At 40.7% G+C, this 17,139-nt stretch overlaps 2 protein-coding genes and 2 non-coding genes across 5 annotated transcripts in view; all 4 read left to right on the top strand.

Annotated features, from left to right (window-relative positions):
• Nucleotides 1-2,404, top strand: part of LOC127429049 (collagen alpha-1(XXIII) chain-like) — a 171,429-nt gene extending 169,025 nt beyond the window's left edge. Inside the window, exons 29-30 of the mRNA XM_051677799.1 lie at nucleotides 1,432-1,470; nucleotides 2,101-2,404. Of these exons, the coding sequence (XP_051533759.1) occupies nucleotides 1,432-1,470; nucleotides 2,101-2,151 (90 nt within the window). The 3' untranslated portion in view covers nucleotides 2,152-2,404. The remainder of the gene's footprint in view (nucleotides 1-1,431; nucleotides 1,471-2,100) is intronic.
• Nucleotides 2,405-2,792: 388 nt separating this feature from the next.
• On the top strand, nucleotides 2,793-2,865 carry trnav-cac (transfer RNA valine (anticodon CAC)). Its single transcript has one exon. It is a non-coding gene; the product is annotated as a tRNA-Val (tRNA).
• Nucleotides 2,866-3,511: 646 nt separating this feature from the next.
• Nucleotides 3,512-3,584, top strand: trnav-aac (transfer RNA valine (anticodon AAC)). The gene has a single exon. It is a non-coding gene; the product is annotated as a tRNA-Val (tRNA).
• Nucleotides 3,585-4,054: 470 nt separating this feature from the next.
• Nucleotides 4,055-16,965, top strand: mat2b (methionine adenosyltransferase II, beta). Of its 2 annotated transcripts, none has more exons than XM_051677789.1 (7): nucleotides 4,055-4,197; nucleotides 12,310-12,504; nucleotides 12,651-12,765; nucleotides 12,852-12,998; nucleotides 13,192-13,385; nucleotides 13,762-13,875; nucleotides 15,636-16,965. In XM_051677789.1, the coding sequence occupies exons 1-7, from the start codon at nucleotides 4,168-4,170 to the stop codon at nucleotides 15,810-15,812; spliced, it is 972 nt and encodes a 323-aa protein (XP_051533749.1). In that variant the 5' UTR covers nucleotides 4,055-4,167; the 3' UTR covers nucleotides 15,813-16,965. The 2 variants fall into 2 exon arrangements, with proteins under 2 accessions (XP_051533749.1, XP_051533748.1); XM_051677788.1 differs by lacking the exon at nucleotides 4,055-4,197 and adding an exon at nucleotides 4,859-5,058.
• Nucleotides 16,966-17,139: the final 174 nt, after the last annotated feature.

The raw sequence follows: 17,139 nt of genomic DNA, 5'->3' as shown, positions 1-17,139 counted from the left end.
GCCCCCTGCCCTTTGGTACAGTATTTTATATAGTATGTGTGTCTGCTTAACTGCATCATTTGTTGTTTCCATCCTGGTGCATTGGGTTCCCCTGTACACAACCACAAGATCTGACTCAGATGGCTTGGCATGAATGAGTGCTTCGGAGCAATTCAGCCAATTTCTTATCTCTAAGGATCCAAAAGTCTTATGCACAATTGAAATCTAACTTCAGTGAGTTCAAATCAGATCTTTGAGAATATAGGTCACAGTACTGCAGCCATCTGGGTTTTGTGCTTTTGTAAGTCTGAGTTATAATGGCAATTTCTTACAGAATTCTTTGAGTAAATACGATAGCAATGTGAAGGAATGGGTCTATTTTACTTGTTATTGTGAGCATGATGTGTGTTGTGGTTAACCTTCAGCCTTCCTACCAAAAGTGTTTCTCTGTGGGTCGGCAGCTCTGTTCCCAAATCTCGTGAGCTACTGACTACACATGCAACATCCTTACCATGATGGAACCTCATAAGTGACTGATTTGGAATGCTCTACATACTGTAGGCAGCAACTCAATAGTACTTGGCATGGGAGATTTGACTGGCAATTGATTCAAATGATGGCTGGCGGTTTAACGCTTTAATTTAGTATGATTAATTATATTAAAAAATAATGCCTTAAAAAAATTAAAGCAATTAACCATGAGTGCAAACTCGTGCAAAAATCCTACCCCCTTGAGCAATTCAAGATTGAAGTAGTTTTTGCAAGTAAAAGTCAGCAGGGGGCAGTGCAACTCCTGCTCTAAAGGCACAGCTACCAAGAGCAGGCAGCACAAAATGAGGAACCTCACGCAGCAAATCATCTTTTTAGCGGACATCGAACTGATTGATGAACTCAGTTCATATGAAATATCCGAATTGTCAAACCATAAATATAATTTTAATCCTATATATTAATTTATCTTTTTTGGAAAATATTGATATTTTGATGAATCGTCACATCAAATAATTAATTTGATTAAAATGTTTAATTGATTGACAGCCCTAAATAAAATACATAGCACACACAGATATTGGGTCAAATATTCGATCAGTAAATAGTAATGTAATTATACAGAACTTTTTTTTTTTTAATCAATATTTTTAAATATTGAATAAAATATAGCCATAATGTATTAATAATCAGCATTTTTCATCTCGTCCACAATCTTGGATTTGTTATTTCACTGAGCATTTAATTATGGTATCATAATGCATTTACCGCAAAGGAGTAAAACGCCTATGATGCCTTAAAATACTTCCTGGGTTGACAGCTCACTAGGTTTTGTAACAAAGCAGGTGTTTAAATCTCATAATCATTGGTGGTTTGATGTGTGATCCTTCTGCCTCCATTGTGCCATGAGTAGGAGCCGTTGAACATGCGAGTCATTGAGTTTATTCTCCTGTCTGTTCACAGGGGCGAGATGGACTGCCCATACCTGGATGCTGGCATAAGGTTTGTAATCGTATGACATGGGTATATTGAAAGTGTGACTCCTAATTGTTTACCATGATCTTTTTTTTTATAATAGTGAAGATATTGCATTTGCAACTGTGACTGCTTCCTCTATGTGTCTCGTAACAGATTTGTCCTCTTGCTCTCTTGCAGTAATGACTAACCTGGAGCATGGAGTTTGAAAATATTGATACATATTTTGCCAATAACATTAGCTTTTTTCTTCCCAATTTTTAATCATCTCTTATTTAATATATTGGGTTTGCATATGGGAGTCCCCTGCAACAAAAAAAAAATATGTGTCTGTATTGCTGCATTAACAAAGGGGACTCTACACTGCCACAATAACAAGTAGGCTAGAAAGTTCAAAGGCAATCAAGAGAGCACCATTGGTGCTGAGACTTGTACTGGTACTGAAAGGAGACATTAACTGCTTGTGGATGCACGGAGAATGCTGCTGCTGACCTTAAGGAGAAAATGGGTCTTAACCCAAAATAACCCTGAACCTTCTAACAGACTGACCAATGTGTCTGCAAATGATGACTTATTCACTGGCTGTTGTCTTACTTCTCGGGCACCAATTGAAACAACCAACCCCATCCACTCTTCATTAAATGTTTGCTTTGAAAGGAGGAGGCTTCAGGGCAGGGGGGCAAAGCCAAGCACCCAGTTCAACCCTAAAGGACACAGAATGGGCTACCCATTGAAGGAGGATACTTTGCCAGTGGTCAGCTGGATGCCCCAAATGAAAGGGCTGGTCTGTACTACAGGCAGGAAACTGATAAGGACGTTGCACTGGATTTGTACTGGTGTACATATGGACAAATTTGTACTCAGGAAATTATTGTCAATAGGAAACAGCATAATATCGTGTTGTTGTTTAAAGTCTGGTGTTCATAAGTACCCTCATATTGAATAAATTACTTTGATCTTTTATCTGTAATTTTTATAATTACCATTTACTTCTTTAAAGCTACTTAGATTCATTGTGTGAATAACTCTGTACCATGCATTATGTGTATTATGTCCAATAATTGTTTCTTTTCTACATTTCCTTTTGTTTAAAGTTTGTAAAAGCTAAAAATTTCATACATTCCTAGTGTGACAAGCAACTCCTAGCATTAGCGATATTTAATTCATATGGAAACAATGTAATCAAACTGTTTGTTTTAATTTGATTTACATTTATCATTCAGTCTTCGACATTGCATCATTATTTTACAGAAATGTTAGATATAAGTTTTGAAAGCTTTGCCAGAAGTCAAACACAGACAACCACTAACTAAGGAGACTTCAAACTACCCATAATTCTAGTTATCATCGTTTCCGTAGTGTAGTGGTTATCACGTTCGCCTCACACGCGAAAGGTCCCCGGTTCGAAACCGGGCGGAAACAACTTTTTTTGTTTTGTTTTTTGTTTGTTTGTTTCTTTAACAAAAAGTAGTAAATATTATCTTGATCATTTTGCCTAACTTTAACATAACCATAAATACTTTGATTCAACATTATACTGAACATGTAAGGACAATATTAATTACATAAAATGGCTATTATCCAAATATTGGTCTTACCATGGAGATCATTTCTGGTGGCTCTGAGAAGCTAAAATCTGAAGAAGCGGATCAAAACAGTGACTTGCAGATCTAGATCACTGATGAGAGATAAGTTTCTTTTAACAATGCACAATGACACAGCATGCATTAATGAATAAAGAAAATAAATAATCTCAATACTGTTGCTAAATTTGTACTGTAGATACAAACACACATTCATTATCAAAATATATCAGCAAGAGCTGGTTTGACAGTTCAATGTGTGGAAGGATAATTCCTCTATATTGTGTAAAATTATGAACGATGTCTTTTTTTCAAAGCGAACAAATCTCGTTTCTGACGTTGACATGCTGAGGAGACTTGACGCTACCCATAACTTTTCAGCTCAATTTGTTGTAGCTACAAGTCAAACACAAACAACGTAGTAAATTAAAGTAACTATAGTTACACTATCAGACTTGAACCTACCCATAATCACACTTATCATCGTTTCCGTAGTGTAGTGGTTATCACGTTCGCCTAACACGCGAAAGGTCCCCGGTTCGAAACCGGGCGGAAACAAACTTTAACATTGTTTTTTCAATGCTTACAGTAGTTTCAGCATATTAACGTAACTTTACTAATTACAGAAACACTGATTCCCGCTCCCTCCCAGTAATTAACAATATAAAAGCATAGCAGTAATAAGCAGATATCGTATTAGACTAGCAAAGTAAAAAAAAAAAAACAATTACAACAATAAACAACAATAAACAAAAATACATTGGTAACACATTACAATAAGGTTCTATTTGATAACATTAGTTAACAACATTAGTTAACATGAACTAACAATTAACTATTGTATTTGTATTAACTAACATTAACAAATATTAATAAATGCTGTTAACAAGTTATTGTTTATCGTTTGTTCATGATCCCTAATGCATTACCTAATGCTAAAGAATGGAAACTTATTGTAAAGTATTACAAATAAATTCGTTTGTTTTTCTTTAAACAACATTCAAACAAGAAACACGCAAACATTCACGATACTACACACGCATAAGGACTTTTACACTGAAATCAGCACTTCTGCTGGAGGAAGAGGATAAATAACATTACTGTACGAAGGCTTCACACTTCTACTGCATATAATCCAAATATGCCTGGTTTTAACTACGGGGATGATCAGGTAATTTTAGCTAAATGAAAATGGATCATATGTCCTAATTATTCAATGCAGCATTAGCATATATGCTGTTCAGAAATTCAGTTGCATCTCTTTAGCAAGCTAACAATAAAACAGTGGGTCACGTCAAATCTGACAGTCTGAATGTTTTGCAAAAAGGTTTAGTTTAGTAAAAACAAAAAATATTAACAATAAGCACTAGTACTAATAAGTACTTAATAATAAGTAATACTTTTAAATCCGTTTGGAAGCGTTTCTGGGCTATTAGCTTAATAGCAGCTTTCAATCTTTATTTTTTGTTTGTTTTGTTTTGTTTTTTTTTTTTTTTTGAGAAACTCACTGTCATTCTGTCGTTAAAATACTTTAAAGGTTTCCTCGTGAAAACTTTCTAAATGTTTTGTCATTCATATGATATATGCACTTGCACATATACTAGTTTATAATATTTCTGTTACTCTTAGATAGGGAAAGAATTCCCCATATAAAACAACCGAAAGATTTGAATGAGAACCCCAGACTGCGTACAGACTGCGCAAATGTGCGCCGCGATGATGCGCTACAACACTTGTCTTTGTTTATGTTGACTGTGCGCGGATGGGATACAGGTTCACTGATGTGCAAAACATCTACACAAATATTTTAGATGTCAGTGTTACATGCATATGTTTTATAGATCAGATCGAATGAGGGCCTAATTTTACAGCATAAACCAGTCGATCTAACAGGGTTTATGCATTGAGTGGCGCATTAGAAATAGAGCTCTCTGTTCCATAATATGGTAACAACTATAGCCACACTGAAATGAGTGTCAGAGATAAAGAGCTTAAGATACATTTCAAACCCGGGCACGTTGAGCTTGTTCAGGTAAGGCTTTTGGTGGAAATTCTCGACAGCAACAATACGGTTTACAAGCTAACTCCACTTTATTAAACAAAGCCTTATAATCCATAGGCATATTGAGGGGATATCCGTTATGTGTCATTACTAGTTTAATAATAAACAGTTATTGTTGTCGAGACGCACATTTCAGTTTTCGCAGAAGAGCATCTGCTGAACACGCATGCAGGTGTCCATGTTTATATTTCGCCAGCGCTTTAAATTAAAATGAATATGAGTGCTGCCTCAAAAACAGAGAATAAAATTGCTTGGGGCTTGATGTTTATACTAAAACTGCAGTGTAATTTATGAAATTCAGATTCAGTGGAATTGCATTTAAACCCTCATGAAAGCTAATTCCGTAAATACGTTTAACCAGTTTCCTGTCTAGATGCGAGTCGAGATATCATGCACACAAGTTGCAGTAAACATTGTGCTTATTGTGCTTGAGGATGCAAAACCAAATTTCATAACTTTACAAATGGCACTGAAATGATAGAATTCAATGCAACTTATTCAAAAATGCTTCTGTTTATAGAGGTGACATATTGTTTTAAAAACGTGTAAAATCTATGATGAGAGAACTTTCAGCATTACAACCTAAATCAAACACAGTTGTACGACCACTAAACCGCCTGAGGGTGGCGCTTGACCACCGAGTTCGTTTGCAGATCAATCATTAAATATATTAGTTTCATTATAAAATTATTTCCTCAATCATGAAGTGTTTAAACTCGTGGAAGGCTAGGCGGGGTGTGTGCGCGTGCATGCATGAGGCTGAAAAAATATATAAATCAAAAGCGATATAAATCTAACCACGATGTTTTTTCAAAATAGGCCGTTTTTAGAGTCTGTATCACCATAGGATTAAATGAATAACTTACTTTTAAACAATAATTATTGTGTAAAAAATCAGATCACAGTTTCATTTGTTAATGCGAATGTCTGTCGAATATTTAGGCAACCATTAACTATCAAATCTTGTCTATTAGCAAGACATTTGCTAATAGTTGTAAGTCATAAGACACACATACACTGAAAAACAAGATAACATTTTTCGAAAATCAAGGTGGTAAATATAATTTACCTCAGACAATAATACACGACGTAACATTAACAACGTCTGAGGTAAACTGTATTTACGACCTTGTTTTTCGTGCTGCACTTAAAACAGTGGTAAACTTTGACTTTATGCGTACTTTAGCTTTAGCTGCACATTTTTAACAAGAGAACATCTGTTCGTCGAAACGACAATGGCGAGTCCAGATTAACTTCCCAAAACCTGTTCCTAGCACGACCCTTTCCATATAATGTTTTTTTTTTTTTTTTTTTTTTTAACCATACGACTCAGTATACTCGACCTAGCGTAGTAACATATGGGGAGTGCCTTCTTACCCGACCTAGTTGAAACCTCTCCACAATAACACCAATGTTCTAATATTGGCTATGGTGTTTGACCTCTGCCTGTTTTGGCGCGAAACAGTCCGCTATAAAAAAAACAGGTGCAGAAACATCTCAGAATTTCTTCCTTCAAGACAGCGATCTTCTTGTCTAGAAGCCCTCTACCTTCGCCGTCAATACACACAAGTCAGCGGGCGTAATCTTCACGGCAGCGAGAAGACTCTCCGCTCCCCTGCAGTGCTCCCGCGAACATCTCGCTGCTTGAAGCTTCGCTGTTGAACGGGCCTCAGCATCATGAGTCTCCGCAGAATGTCGGCAGGTGTAGAGTATCCTTTAAAAGCAATTGTAATTTGTGTGATGTAAATATAAATATATATTTATCCATCTAAAAGACCCACTTAGGTGTTCGTGTCTTTTTCAAGATGCAAGTGTTCATTGTGCGAGAGACACATCCTGCCCTCAGACCAGCATGAGAGCTGCGTTTTCTGTCTTGGCCACGCCCACGCAGAGTCAGCTCTCATGGAGACAGACTGTCCTCACTGTGAGGACATGAGTCTCAAGTCGCTTCGCTCACGAATTGTCCTCCTTCTGAGGGAGGATTCAACCTCTCGCGCTCTCCTACTGTGATACTGTGATACTCTTCTGTGATACCTGAGGATTCACACGAGGAGGCACGGCGGGGCCGCCAGGTCAAGCAGGATGAATTTGTGGTGGATCTCGTGCTGGCACACGCCCTGCGAGTCCCTCAATCTCCACAAAGTTCATGTTTCCCAATACACTATGTGCGAGACGAACTTCGGCCCTCTGGAGGAGCTTGCAGCCTCATATTGTTTGGTGGATCTAATGCAGGGGATGATATGGAGGATAATGACGATGTCATGTATCTCGCTGCATCAGAGGAGTGGTCAGTGGATGATGCTACGCCCCTCCCTCCAGAGGGCAAGGACCCTGTATGGGCCACTGACAGGAAGATGCTTCATGTCCTTACAAGGGCAGTTGAAGAACTCAACCTGGAATGGTCTTCCCCAGAGGAACCTGGGCAGTCTCGCCTTGATGAGTGGTTCTTGCAGTCCGAACGCCGCCAAGTGGCCGCGTTCTACAGATCTGCCACATTTTTCCCCGAAGTTCATAGCGAACTATGTCCTGGCGCGCGCCCCTCTCAGCACGCACACGCAGTGACGCCATTCTCACGAACGTGGACCATGGGGAAAAGAACGGCTATGCCCAACTACCCCCTGTGGAGGAGGCGGTAGCAACACACTTCTGCCCTACGAGTAACAGGGTATGGAAATCACGCCCCATACATCCTTCTAAGCCATGTAGATAGACGTCCACACTGGTGGGAAAAGCTTACTCGGTGGCAGCACAAGCTGGATCAGCACTCCACGCAATGGCAGTGTTTTAGGTATTCCAAGCAAACTGTTCCAGACAAATGGACGAGCAAGGCTTTGATCCGGAGACTTTCAAAGAGCTATGGGCCGCTACAGACTTAGCGCTGCATGCCGTGAAAGTCACGGTGCAAGCCATCTGCAAGTCCATGGGCAACCTGGTCATTCTGGATTGGCATATATGGCTGACCCTCACGGAGATGAGTAACAGAGAGAAAACATCTCTGTTGGATGCTCCAGTGTCTCCAGCCGGCCTCTTTGGCGGTGCAGTGAGTAAATTTGCGCAAGTTACGTCACGACTCGGCAGCAGTCACAAGCTATAAGACACTTTATGCCCAAACGAAGCATAGCACAGACGGCTCGCCCTCACTCTGTTTCAAGCCAGCGCAGGCTAAAAGACCCATGCCTGCTACCTCAATGCCAGCACCTGCCGCCGAGCCACCAGTGAGACCACGCAAGCCGTGGCCCAGACGGAAGCAGCAGAAGCGCTCCTGACGGGCGCAACGCTTTGAAGCGGAAAACGGAGCCCGTGGTTCCCTCTGGTTCTCCGAAGGCGGCTCGATTAGAGACACAGAATACTGTTCCCCATCTACCCACTGCTGTTCATTGGGAAAGGAGTATTGTTTTTCACAATGTTTTGCAAAATGTTGTTCTGTGTGCTATGCAATAAAAAATGCTATACAAAATGCAATAAAAAAAATATAGCATTCGTTGTAAATGCACAAGATGCTCATACATTCTCAAAAAAAGAGCCCTTTTTCTCTTCAAAGCACACACATTATGCACAATCGCTGTCCTATAGTGAAAGTCGCATCATATCATACTTATCGCATGTTCACCCATGCAATTGGTTTGTGTCAATAGATCTGAAGGATTCATATTTTCATATCCAAATTGTACGACATCACAGGATGTTTTTGAGATTCGCGTGCAAGGAAACAGCGTATCAATTCAGAGTCCTGCCCTTCGGACTGTCTCTGGCTCCTCGCACATTCACGAAGTGCATCGATGCACTTCGAACGATGGTTCTCATCCCATTTAGTCTCTTACACATGAGATCTCTTCACTGCTGGCTGAAGCGCCACGTGCCACAACATGCTTAGCGCCAAGGGTGCATGCGCATCACTATATCCCGCCGCTGTATAGCTGCTTTAGCACCATGGACAGCTCCTGCATTTTACCAGCGAGGCGTTGCACTGGGGCAAGTTGTCAGGCGGAAAGTGGTGACCATGGATACTTCCAACACATGTGCAGGGGCAGTGTGCGATGGACGCCCGACTTTTGGCACCTGGACAGATGCGAGGAGGGCGTGACACATCAACTGCCTAGAGCTATTGGCTGTATTTTTAGCCTTAAAGGCTTTTCAGTCAGAAATAGTGAGCTGTCATGTCCTGGTTCGCTCAGACAACATGACAGTTGTGGCATATATAAACCACCAAGGCGGAATTCATTCAGCCACTGTTGAGACTGATGCGTCGCCTCCTCCTGTGGAGATAGCATCATCTCTCCCTGAGAGCGACATATGTCCTAGGCTGCCTGAATTACAGTGCGGACCTACTGTCATGCCTAGGGGTGATGTCGGGTGAATGGAGACTTCATCCTCAAACTGTATTGAGGATTTGGGAAATATTTGGCAAAGCAGAAATTGATCTATTTGCCTCAGTGGAGAATGCCCACTGTCGCCTCTGGTCCCCTCACTGTCCCCTTTGGTACTCGAGTCCCAAGCCCCGCTGGGAACGCACGCAATGGCACACAAATGGCCGCCGAAACGCAAATATGCGTTTCCCCCGGATGCCTGATTCACTCTGTCATATGCAAAGTCCGAGAGGACAAGAAAACAATTCTATTAGTTGCACCGAAATGGCCCAGTCAGCCATGGTTTCCAGAAATTATGGAGATGCTGTACAGCTCGCCATGGGAAATACAGCTGAGGAGGGATCTACTCTCTCAGGCGCAAGGCACAATCTGGCATCCCCAGCCCCAGCTGTGGAAACTGCATGTGTGGCCCCTGAATGGTGTGCACTACACGTGCCAGAACTGACGCTTTCAGTCATGAACACCATTTTACAGGCCGGAGCGCCATCCACGAGTCGCCTCTACACGTTAAAATGGAAGGTATTCGCTGATTGGCAAGGACATGGCAAGGACCCAGTAAACTGCCCCATACATGAAATTCTAATATTTCTTCAAGAGCGATTAGACTCAGGACTTACCCCGTCAACAATCAAAGTGTATATGGCAACTATGTCTGCGTATCTCATGAAGGCGATGCCTCTATAGGCAAGCATGATTTAATCAAATAGTTCCTTAAGGGAGCAAGGCGATTAAACCCACCTCGGCCAGCTACAGTCCCAACTTGGGACTTAACTTTAGTCCTAAAAGCTCTCGCAGGGCTCCCGTTCAAGACTTTGTTGATTTGCGCAAGCTCTCCGTTAAGACTGCACTACTGCTGGCTCTGGCCTCAGTAAAACGGGTAGGTGACCTGCATGCACTATCAGTCGACAATTCATGTCTGGAGTTTGGCCCCGGTCTTTCAAGAGCCACTGTCAAACCCAGGAAAGGCTATGTACCCAAGGTCCTAACCACAACCTTCAAAGTGCAGGTGGTTCACCTTCAGGCCTTCTTCCATCCTCCATTTAATTTGGATGAGGTACAATCATTACATTTGTTATGCCCTGTGTGGGCACTACATGCATACGTTAAGCGTACTTTCCAGTTCAGACTCTCTGATCAGCTCTTTGTATGCTATGGAGGACGCACAAAAGGAATTTCCGTCTTTAAGAAAAGACTCTCTCACTGGATTGTTGATGCAATTACCCTGGCTTATGAGTCGCAGGGTAAGACTTGCCCAATTGGTGTTAAAGCACACTCAACTAGAGGCATGGCCTCCTCATGGGCATGGACGAATGGTGTGTCCTTACAAGACATATGTTTTGCAGCAGGATGGTACTCTCAAAACACATTTGCAAGGTTTTACAACCGAGACGTAATGTCTCTTTCTTCACAAGTCATCTCTGTTTAGAGCACTTGCTATTCATTGGCCAAATATATATACACTTAAGCCCTTCCCTTTAAGTACGGGCTCCCCATCATTTCCCCACTCCTTGTTCTCATTCAGAAATTCTGAGGAAATGGTGTTTGTGCACCTGTTTTTATAGCTTACAGTTTTGCGCCAAAACAGGCGGGGCTCAAACACCATAGCCAATATTAGAATACTGGCATTATTGTAGAGAGGTTTCAACTAGGTCGTGTAAGAAGGCACTCTCCATATGCATTACTACGCAATATATTGTTCCCTATGTCTCAGGGAACCGAGGTTACGTATGTAACCGAAACGTTTTTTCCATCAGACACGACGAGTCATTATTTGTGATCATAGCCAATGAGGCTGTAGGGGCTTGTCCAGATGCTATGATGGTCGGATACCATTGGTTTTAAATCTTGTCAACTGCACATGCTATCCAAAACAGATACTTTTAAAAACATTGCATATTGACAACCTTAAAATGGATAGCTTACCCAAAAAATTACAAATCTCTCATCATTTACTCACCCTCCTGCCATCCCAGATGTGTATGAATTTATTTTCTTCTGCAAAACACAAACAAAGATTTTTAGAAGAATATCTCAGCTCTGTAGGTCCATACAATGCAAGTGAATGGTGACCAAAACTTTGAAGCTCCAAAAAGCACATAAAGGCAGCATAAAAGTAACAATACGACTCCAGTGGTTAAGTCTTTATCTTCAGAAGCGATATGATAGGTGTGGGTGAGAAACGGATCAATATTTAAGTCCTATTTTACTATAAATTCTCCTCCCTGCCCAGTAGATGGGGATATGCACAAAGAATGTGTATTGCCAAAAACAAAAGAAGAATGTGAAAGTGGAGATTTATAGTAAAAAAGGACCGAAATATCGATCAGTTTCTAAACTACATTTAACATATCACTTCTGAAGATATGTATTTAACCACTGGAATCATATGGATTACTTTTATGCTGCCTTAATAGACTTTTTGGACCTTCATAGTTCTGGACCCCATGTACATACATTGTATAGACCTACAGAGCTGAAATATTCTTCTAAAAATCTTACTTTGTGTTCAGCAGAAGAAAATCATACACATCTGGGATGGCATGAGGGTGAGTAAATGTATAATTTTTGGGTGAACTCTCACTTTAAAATTAGACAATACAAACTTGGGAGGTGTATAATGAATGACGCTGTTATATAGAGTGAATTAGGGTAATGTGGGACAGCTAAACACTATATTTTCATATGATTAAGGTATCATGTGTTGGTCTGAACTATTGGGGCGACCCAGATTAACCTAATTCACAAATGTTTTATGCATTTTTTTTTAATGGGATGAGTTCTTCAATAATTATGAATAGTTATGGAATCACACCACTCAAATTCATTTTGCCATGACCTTTGGTCTGCCATCTAGGATGATGTTTACACGCCATACCGGCGTGTGCTTGTGACAGGTGCGACAGGGCTACTTGGGCGTGCTGTTTACAAAGAGTTCAAGAACAATGACTGGGATGCCTTGGGGTGTGGCTACAACCGGGCCCGGCCTTGTTTCCTGAAGTGTAATCTACTGGATGAAGATGCAGTGCAAGGGGTCATTCAGGGCTTTCAGGTGATGAGAACCTTAGTATGTTATTACAACCAGTAAGATCACCTTCTGTTCTACTACTCTCCATCTTTGCCACTAGCACCTGTAACCTTTTCTTCCCTGATGTGTCAAAAGTAAATAAAGATTTGTCTCCATGTTGTGGATATCAGCCTCATGTTATTGTGCACTGTGCTGCTGAGAGGAGGCCAGATGTGGTGGAACGTCACACTGAAGCAGCCATGAATTTGAATGTGCATGCATGCGCAACACTGGCCAAAGAAGCAGGTCGGTAAAGCAGCAAATCACTGTTGGGTATAGTTCAAACAATAGAATATTTCTCATCAAAGTTCTCTATAATACTTTTTCTACAGGTGGCATTTTCCTCATCTACATCAGTACAGATTACGTTTTTGATGGACGTAATCCCCCCTATGGAGAAAATGATGCCCCCAATCCTTTGAATTTGTATGGGAAGTCTAAGCTGGAGGGTGAGAGGGAGATACTCAGACACTGCCCAGGTATGGTCAACCTTTCAACCACATTGGAAAATCTTAACTTTTAATTTTGTTCTTATACAAGATTAAATACATTTATGTCATGGTCTCATGTAAGGTGATATAAAACAAGTTTAAATTATTTTAAGTTTGCTGCTAATACCGTTGAGCACAGTTGTGCCTTTTAATAAATATTCTTTGCATTTGCTCTTCCCAGGTGCAGCTATACTGCGAGTGCCCATTCTTTATGGAGAGGTGGAGAAGGTTGAAGAGAGCGCAGTGACAGTGTTGTGGGACAGTGTTCAGGAGGGAGCTGAGAGCAGCACCATAGACCACTGTCAACAACGCTTCCCCACCTACACCAATGATGTGGCACGTGTCTGTCGGAGCATGGCTGAGAAGGCCCTTCAGGTGAGCCCTTTGGCGTGTATATAGGACTCTGTATTTTACTACATCAGGTAGGTCCACGTGATTTCTGTAGACATTTTCTGTGCTGACTGTGGGGAAAATCAGCAGAATACTGTAGAATGAGTAGAATTAAATATGATACATTTTGTTAAATGGAGCTGAAAGAACTACACTCTTATTTTTTGCTGATATCATTATCAAATTAGTCAAAATATGAGAAATGAAAACACATGGGGAAAAGAACATGTGGAACTTTGTGAATGACAGGTGTTGGAATTCTACGGAAATTTGCAGAGCTTTCTGTGGAATTCTGCAGGCAGATATTCTGTGCTCATAGGTCAGCACTGATTTCAATACAGTATGTTTATGTTGCCCTCAGGACCCTTCATTGCGTGGAATATTCCATTACTCTGGAAAAGAGCAGATGACCAAATATGAGATGGCTTGTGCAATAGCAGATGCTTTCAACCTGCCTAGCAGTCATCTTATACCAGTGAGTAAACAAAAAGCTAAGGGCCGAAAAGATAACATCATCAAATCCTTTGCCCTTACTACAGTCAGTTTAGTCTGCATATTTCTTACCCTTGCATGTATAGCTATAATCTGTATGTGGATACATGAAATATACTTGTCATGTAAACAATATAAACTCAGCAAAAAAAGAAACATCTCTTTTTCAGGACACTGTATTTTAAAGATAATTTTGTAAAAATCCAAATAACTTCACAGATCTTTATTGTAAAGGGTTTGAACAGTGTTTTCCATGCTTGTTCAATGAACCATAAACAATTAATGAACATGCACCTGTGGAACGGTCGTTAAGACACTAACACAGCTTACAGACGGTAGGCAATTAAGGTCACAGTTATAAAAACTTAGGACACTAAAGAGACCTTTCTACTGACTCTGAAAAACACCAAAAGAAAGATGCCCAGAGTCCCTGCTCATCCGTGTGAACGTGCCTTAGGCATGCTGCATGGAGTCATGAGGACTGCAGATGTGGCCAGGGCAATAAATTGCAATGTCCGTACTGTGAGACGCTGAAGACAGCACTACAGGGAGACAGGAAGGACAGCTGATCGTCCTCGCAGTGGCAGACCACGTGTAACAACACCTGCACAGTATCGGTACATCCAAATGTCACACCTGCAGGATAGGTACAGGAAGGCAACAACAACTGCCCGAGTTACACCAGGAACGCACAATCCCTCCATCAGTGCTCAGACTGCAATAGGCTGAGAGAGGCTGGACTGAGGGCTTGTAGGCCTGATGTAAGGCAGGTCCTTACCAAATATCACCGGGAACAACATCGCCTATGGGCACAAACACACCTTCGCTGGACCAGACAGGACTGGCAAAAAGTGCTCTTCACTGACGAGTCGTGGTTTTGTCTCACCAGGGGTGATGGTCGGACTCGCGTTTATCTTCGAAGGAATGAGCTTTACACTGAGGCCTATACTCTGGAGCGAGATTGATTTGGAGGTGGAGGGTCTGTCATGGTCTTGGGCGGTGTGTCACTGCATCATCGGACTGAGCTTGTTGTCATTGCAGGCAAACTCAACGCTGTGCGTTACAGGGAAGACATCCTCCTCCCTCATGTGGTACCCTTCCTGCAGGCTCATCCTGATATGACCCTCCAGCATGACAATGCCACCAGCCATACTGCTCGTTCTGTGCGTGATTTCCTGCAAGACTGGAAAGTCAGTGTTCTGCCATGGCCAGTGAAGAGCCCAGATCTCAATCCCATTGAGCACGTCTGGGACCTGTTGGATCGGAGGGTGAAGTCTAGGGCCATTCCCCCCCAGAAATGTCCGGGAACTTGCAAGTGCCTTGGTGGAAGAGTGGGGTAACATCTCACAGCAAGAACTGGCAAATCTGGTGCAGTCCATGAGGGGGAGATGCACTGCAGTACTTAATACAGCTGGTGGCCACAGCAGATACTGACTGCTACTTTTGATTTTGACCCCCCCTTTGTTCAGGGACATATTATTCCATTACTGTTAGTCACACGTCTGTGAAACTTGTTCAGTTTATGTCTTAGTTGTTGAATCTTTTTATGTTCATACAAATATTTACACGTTAAGTTTGCTGAAAATAAAAGAAGTTGATAGTGAGAGGATGTTTCTTTTTTTTGCTGAGTTTATAAACAATATATAAAGTATAGTATTTATAATATGACTGAGGCAAATAACTTTCTAACCTTAACATTCATCAGTTTTGTTATTTAACCCATTCGTGTGTATGTGTGTATAGATGACAGAGCAGCCTGCTGGAGCAGGGGCTCAGAGGCCACAAAACGCCCAGTTAGAGTGCTCTCGTTTGGAGCTGCTTGGACTGAGCATGGACCCCACCCCTTTCAAAACTGCCATAAGGGACAGTCTCTGGCCCTTCCAGCATGACAAACGATGGAGGCAGACTGTCTTTCACTGAGGCAACAAGGATATCCCACAACAGGGCACACTCTTTACATGTTCAGCATTTATATTATGTCACACTCCTGAAATAAAAACAGGTCCATGCTCTTTACATGTTCAGCACCTTTGTTTTACTGTATGATCAAGTATACATTTATTGTAGCCAAGAGGTATGTACCATTATGTGTTTTGTGTGAATTGCACTGAGGGTAACTGAATCTGTCTTCAAGGCACGTTTGTTTCTTTCCTTATTTGAACATGTATTTCTTTACTATAACTAAACAATTTACATTTAAACAAAGTTGAAGACGTGAATGTAAGATAAAGTAACAGAAGATATCCTCAGTTTCTGTTCTTTCTATTACTTGAAGAAATGAGAATGCACTATAAATAAAGTATCAGGAAGATAAAATATAGCCTCTCTTATTTTTGAACATTAATATTGATGTATATAATAAACAAGATGATTTATATAGCAATATTGTTATTTGATGATAGATAAGGCAACACATTTGGAAATAACCATAGCAATTATAACATACATATACTGTGTTATCGAAGCACAGCATCAACATATTATTTGATGAAACAAACTAAACCAGTAACCTTGCCTCATTATTACTGTGTTAAAGGAATGTTCCGGGTTCAGTTCAGTTAAGCTCAATCAACAGCATTTGTTGCATAATGCTGATTACCACAAAAATCAATTTGGACTTGTCCCTCCTTTAAAAAAAGAAAAAGCAAAAATCTGGGTTACAGTGAGGCACTTACTGGAAGTCAATGGGGCCAATTCGTGAACGTTAAAACACTCACAATTTTAAAAATCTAGTTGTAAGACGTCATGTCAAATTGTATGCCTTCTTTGATATGAAAACGTAACGCTGTAAACACTAAACCTCTAAAATTATAAGCTTCAAATTTCTGCCTTCAAATCCTCCAAAAATTGGCCCCATTCACTTTCATTGCAAGTGCCACACTGTGACCTCGATTTGTTTTTTTTGTTTTTTAAAAAGGAGGAATGATACAAATTTATTTTATTTATTTTATTTATTTATTTATTTATTTTGCCACAAATGCTGTCGATTGAACTTAACTTGTATTGAACCCGGAATATCCCTTTAACTGCAATTGTATAAATGTTTCCTATTGAAATAAACTGATAAAATGATGATAATATTTCATTTTTGTTTAATTGTTACAAATATTACTATACCCCTGAGTTTTTGACATATAATCTGATAAGGATATGGCCATTTCTGAAAATGACTTGTCAGTCCATTCAATGACTGGTTTAGATTCACACCCACTTAAGGAAATACCATGTATCACGGGAAAATATATAT

This window comes from Myxocyprinus asiaticus, chromosome 38, assembly GCF_019703515.2.
Source record: "Myxocyprinus asiaticus isolate MX2 ecotype Aquarium Trade chromosome 38, UBuf_Myxa_2, whole genome shotgun sequence".
Lineage (NCBI taxonomy): Eukaryota > Metazoa > Chordata > Actinopteri > Cypriniformes > Catostomidae > Myxocyprinus > Myxocyprinus asiaticus.
Note: the sequence above shows the minus strand (reverse complement) of the source record. Positions and strands in the feature narration are given on the sequence as shown.

Coding starts and splice junctions, on each gene's coding strand:
- mat2b (XM_051677788.1), top strand. CDS start 4,996: ATGAGTGTCAGAGATAAAGAGCTTAAGATACATTTCAAACCCGGGCAC. Junction 12,505..12,650: donor GGGTCATTCAGGGCTTTCAG/GTGATGAGAACC, acceptor TGTGGATATCAG/CCTCATGTTATTGTGCACTG. Junction 13,876..15,635: donor CTAGCAGTCATCTTATACCA/GTGAGTAAACAA, acceptor ATGTGTGTATAG/ATGACAGAGCAGCCTGCTGG.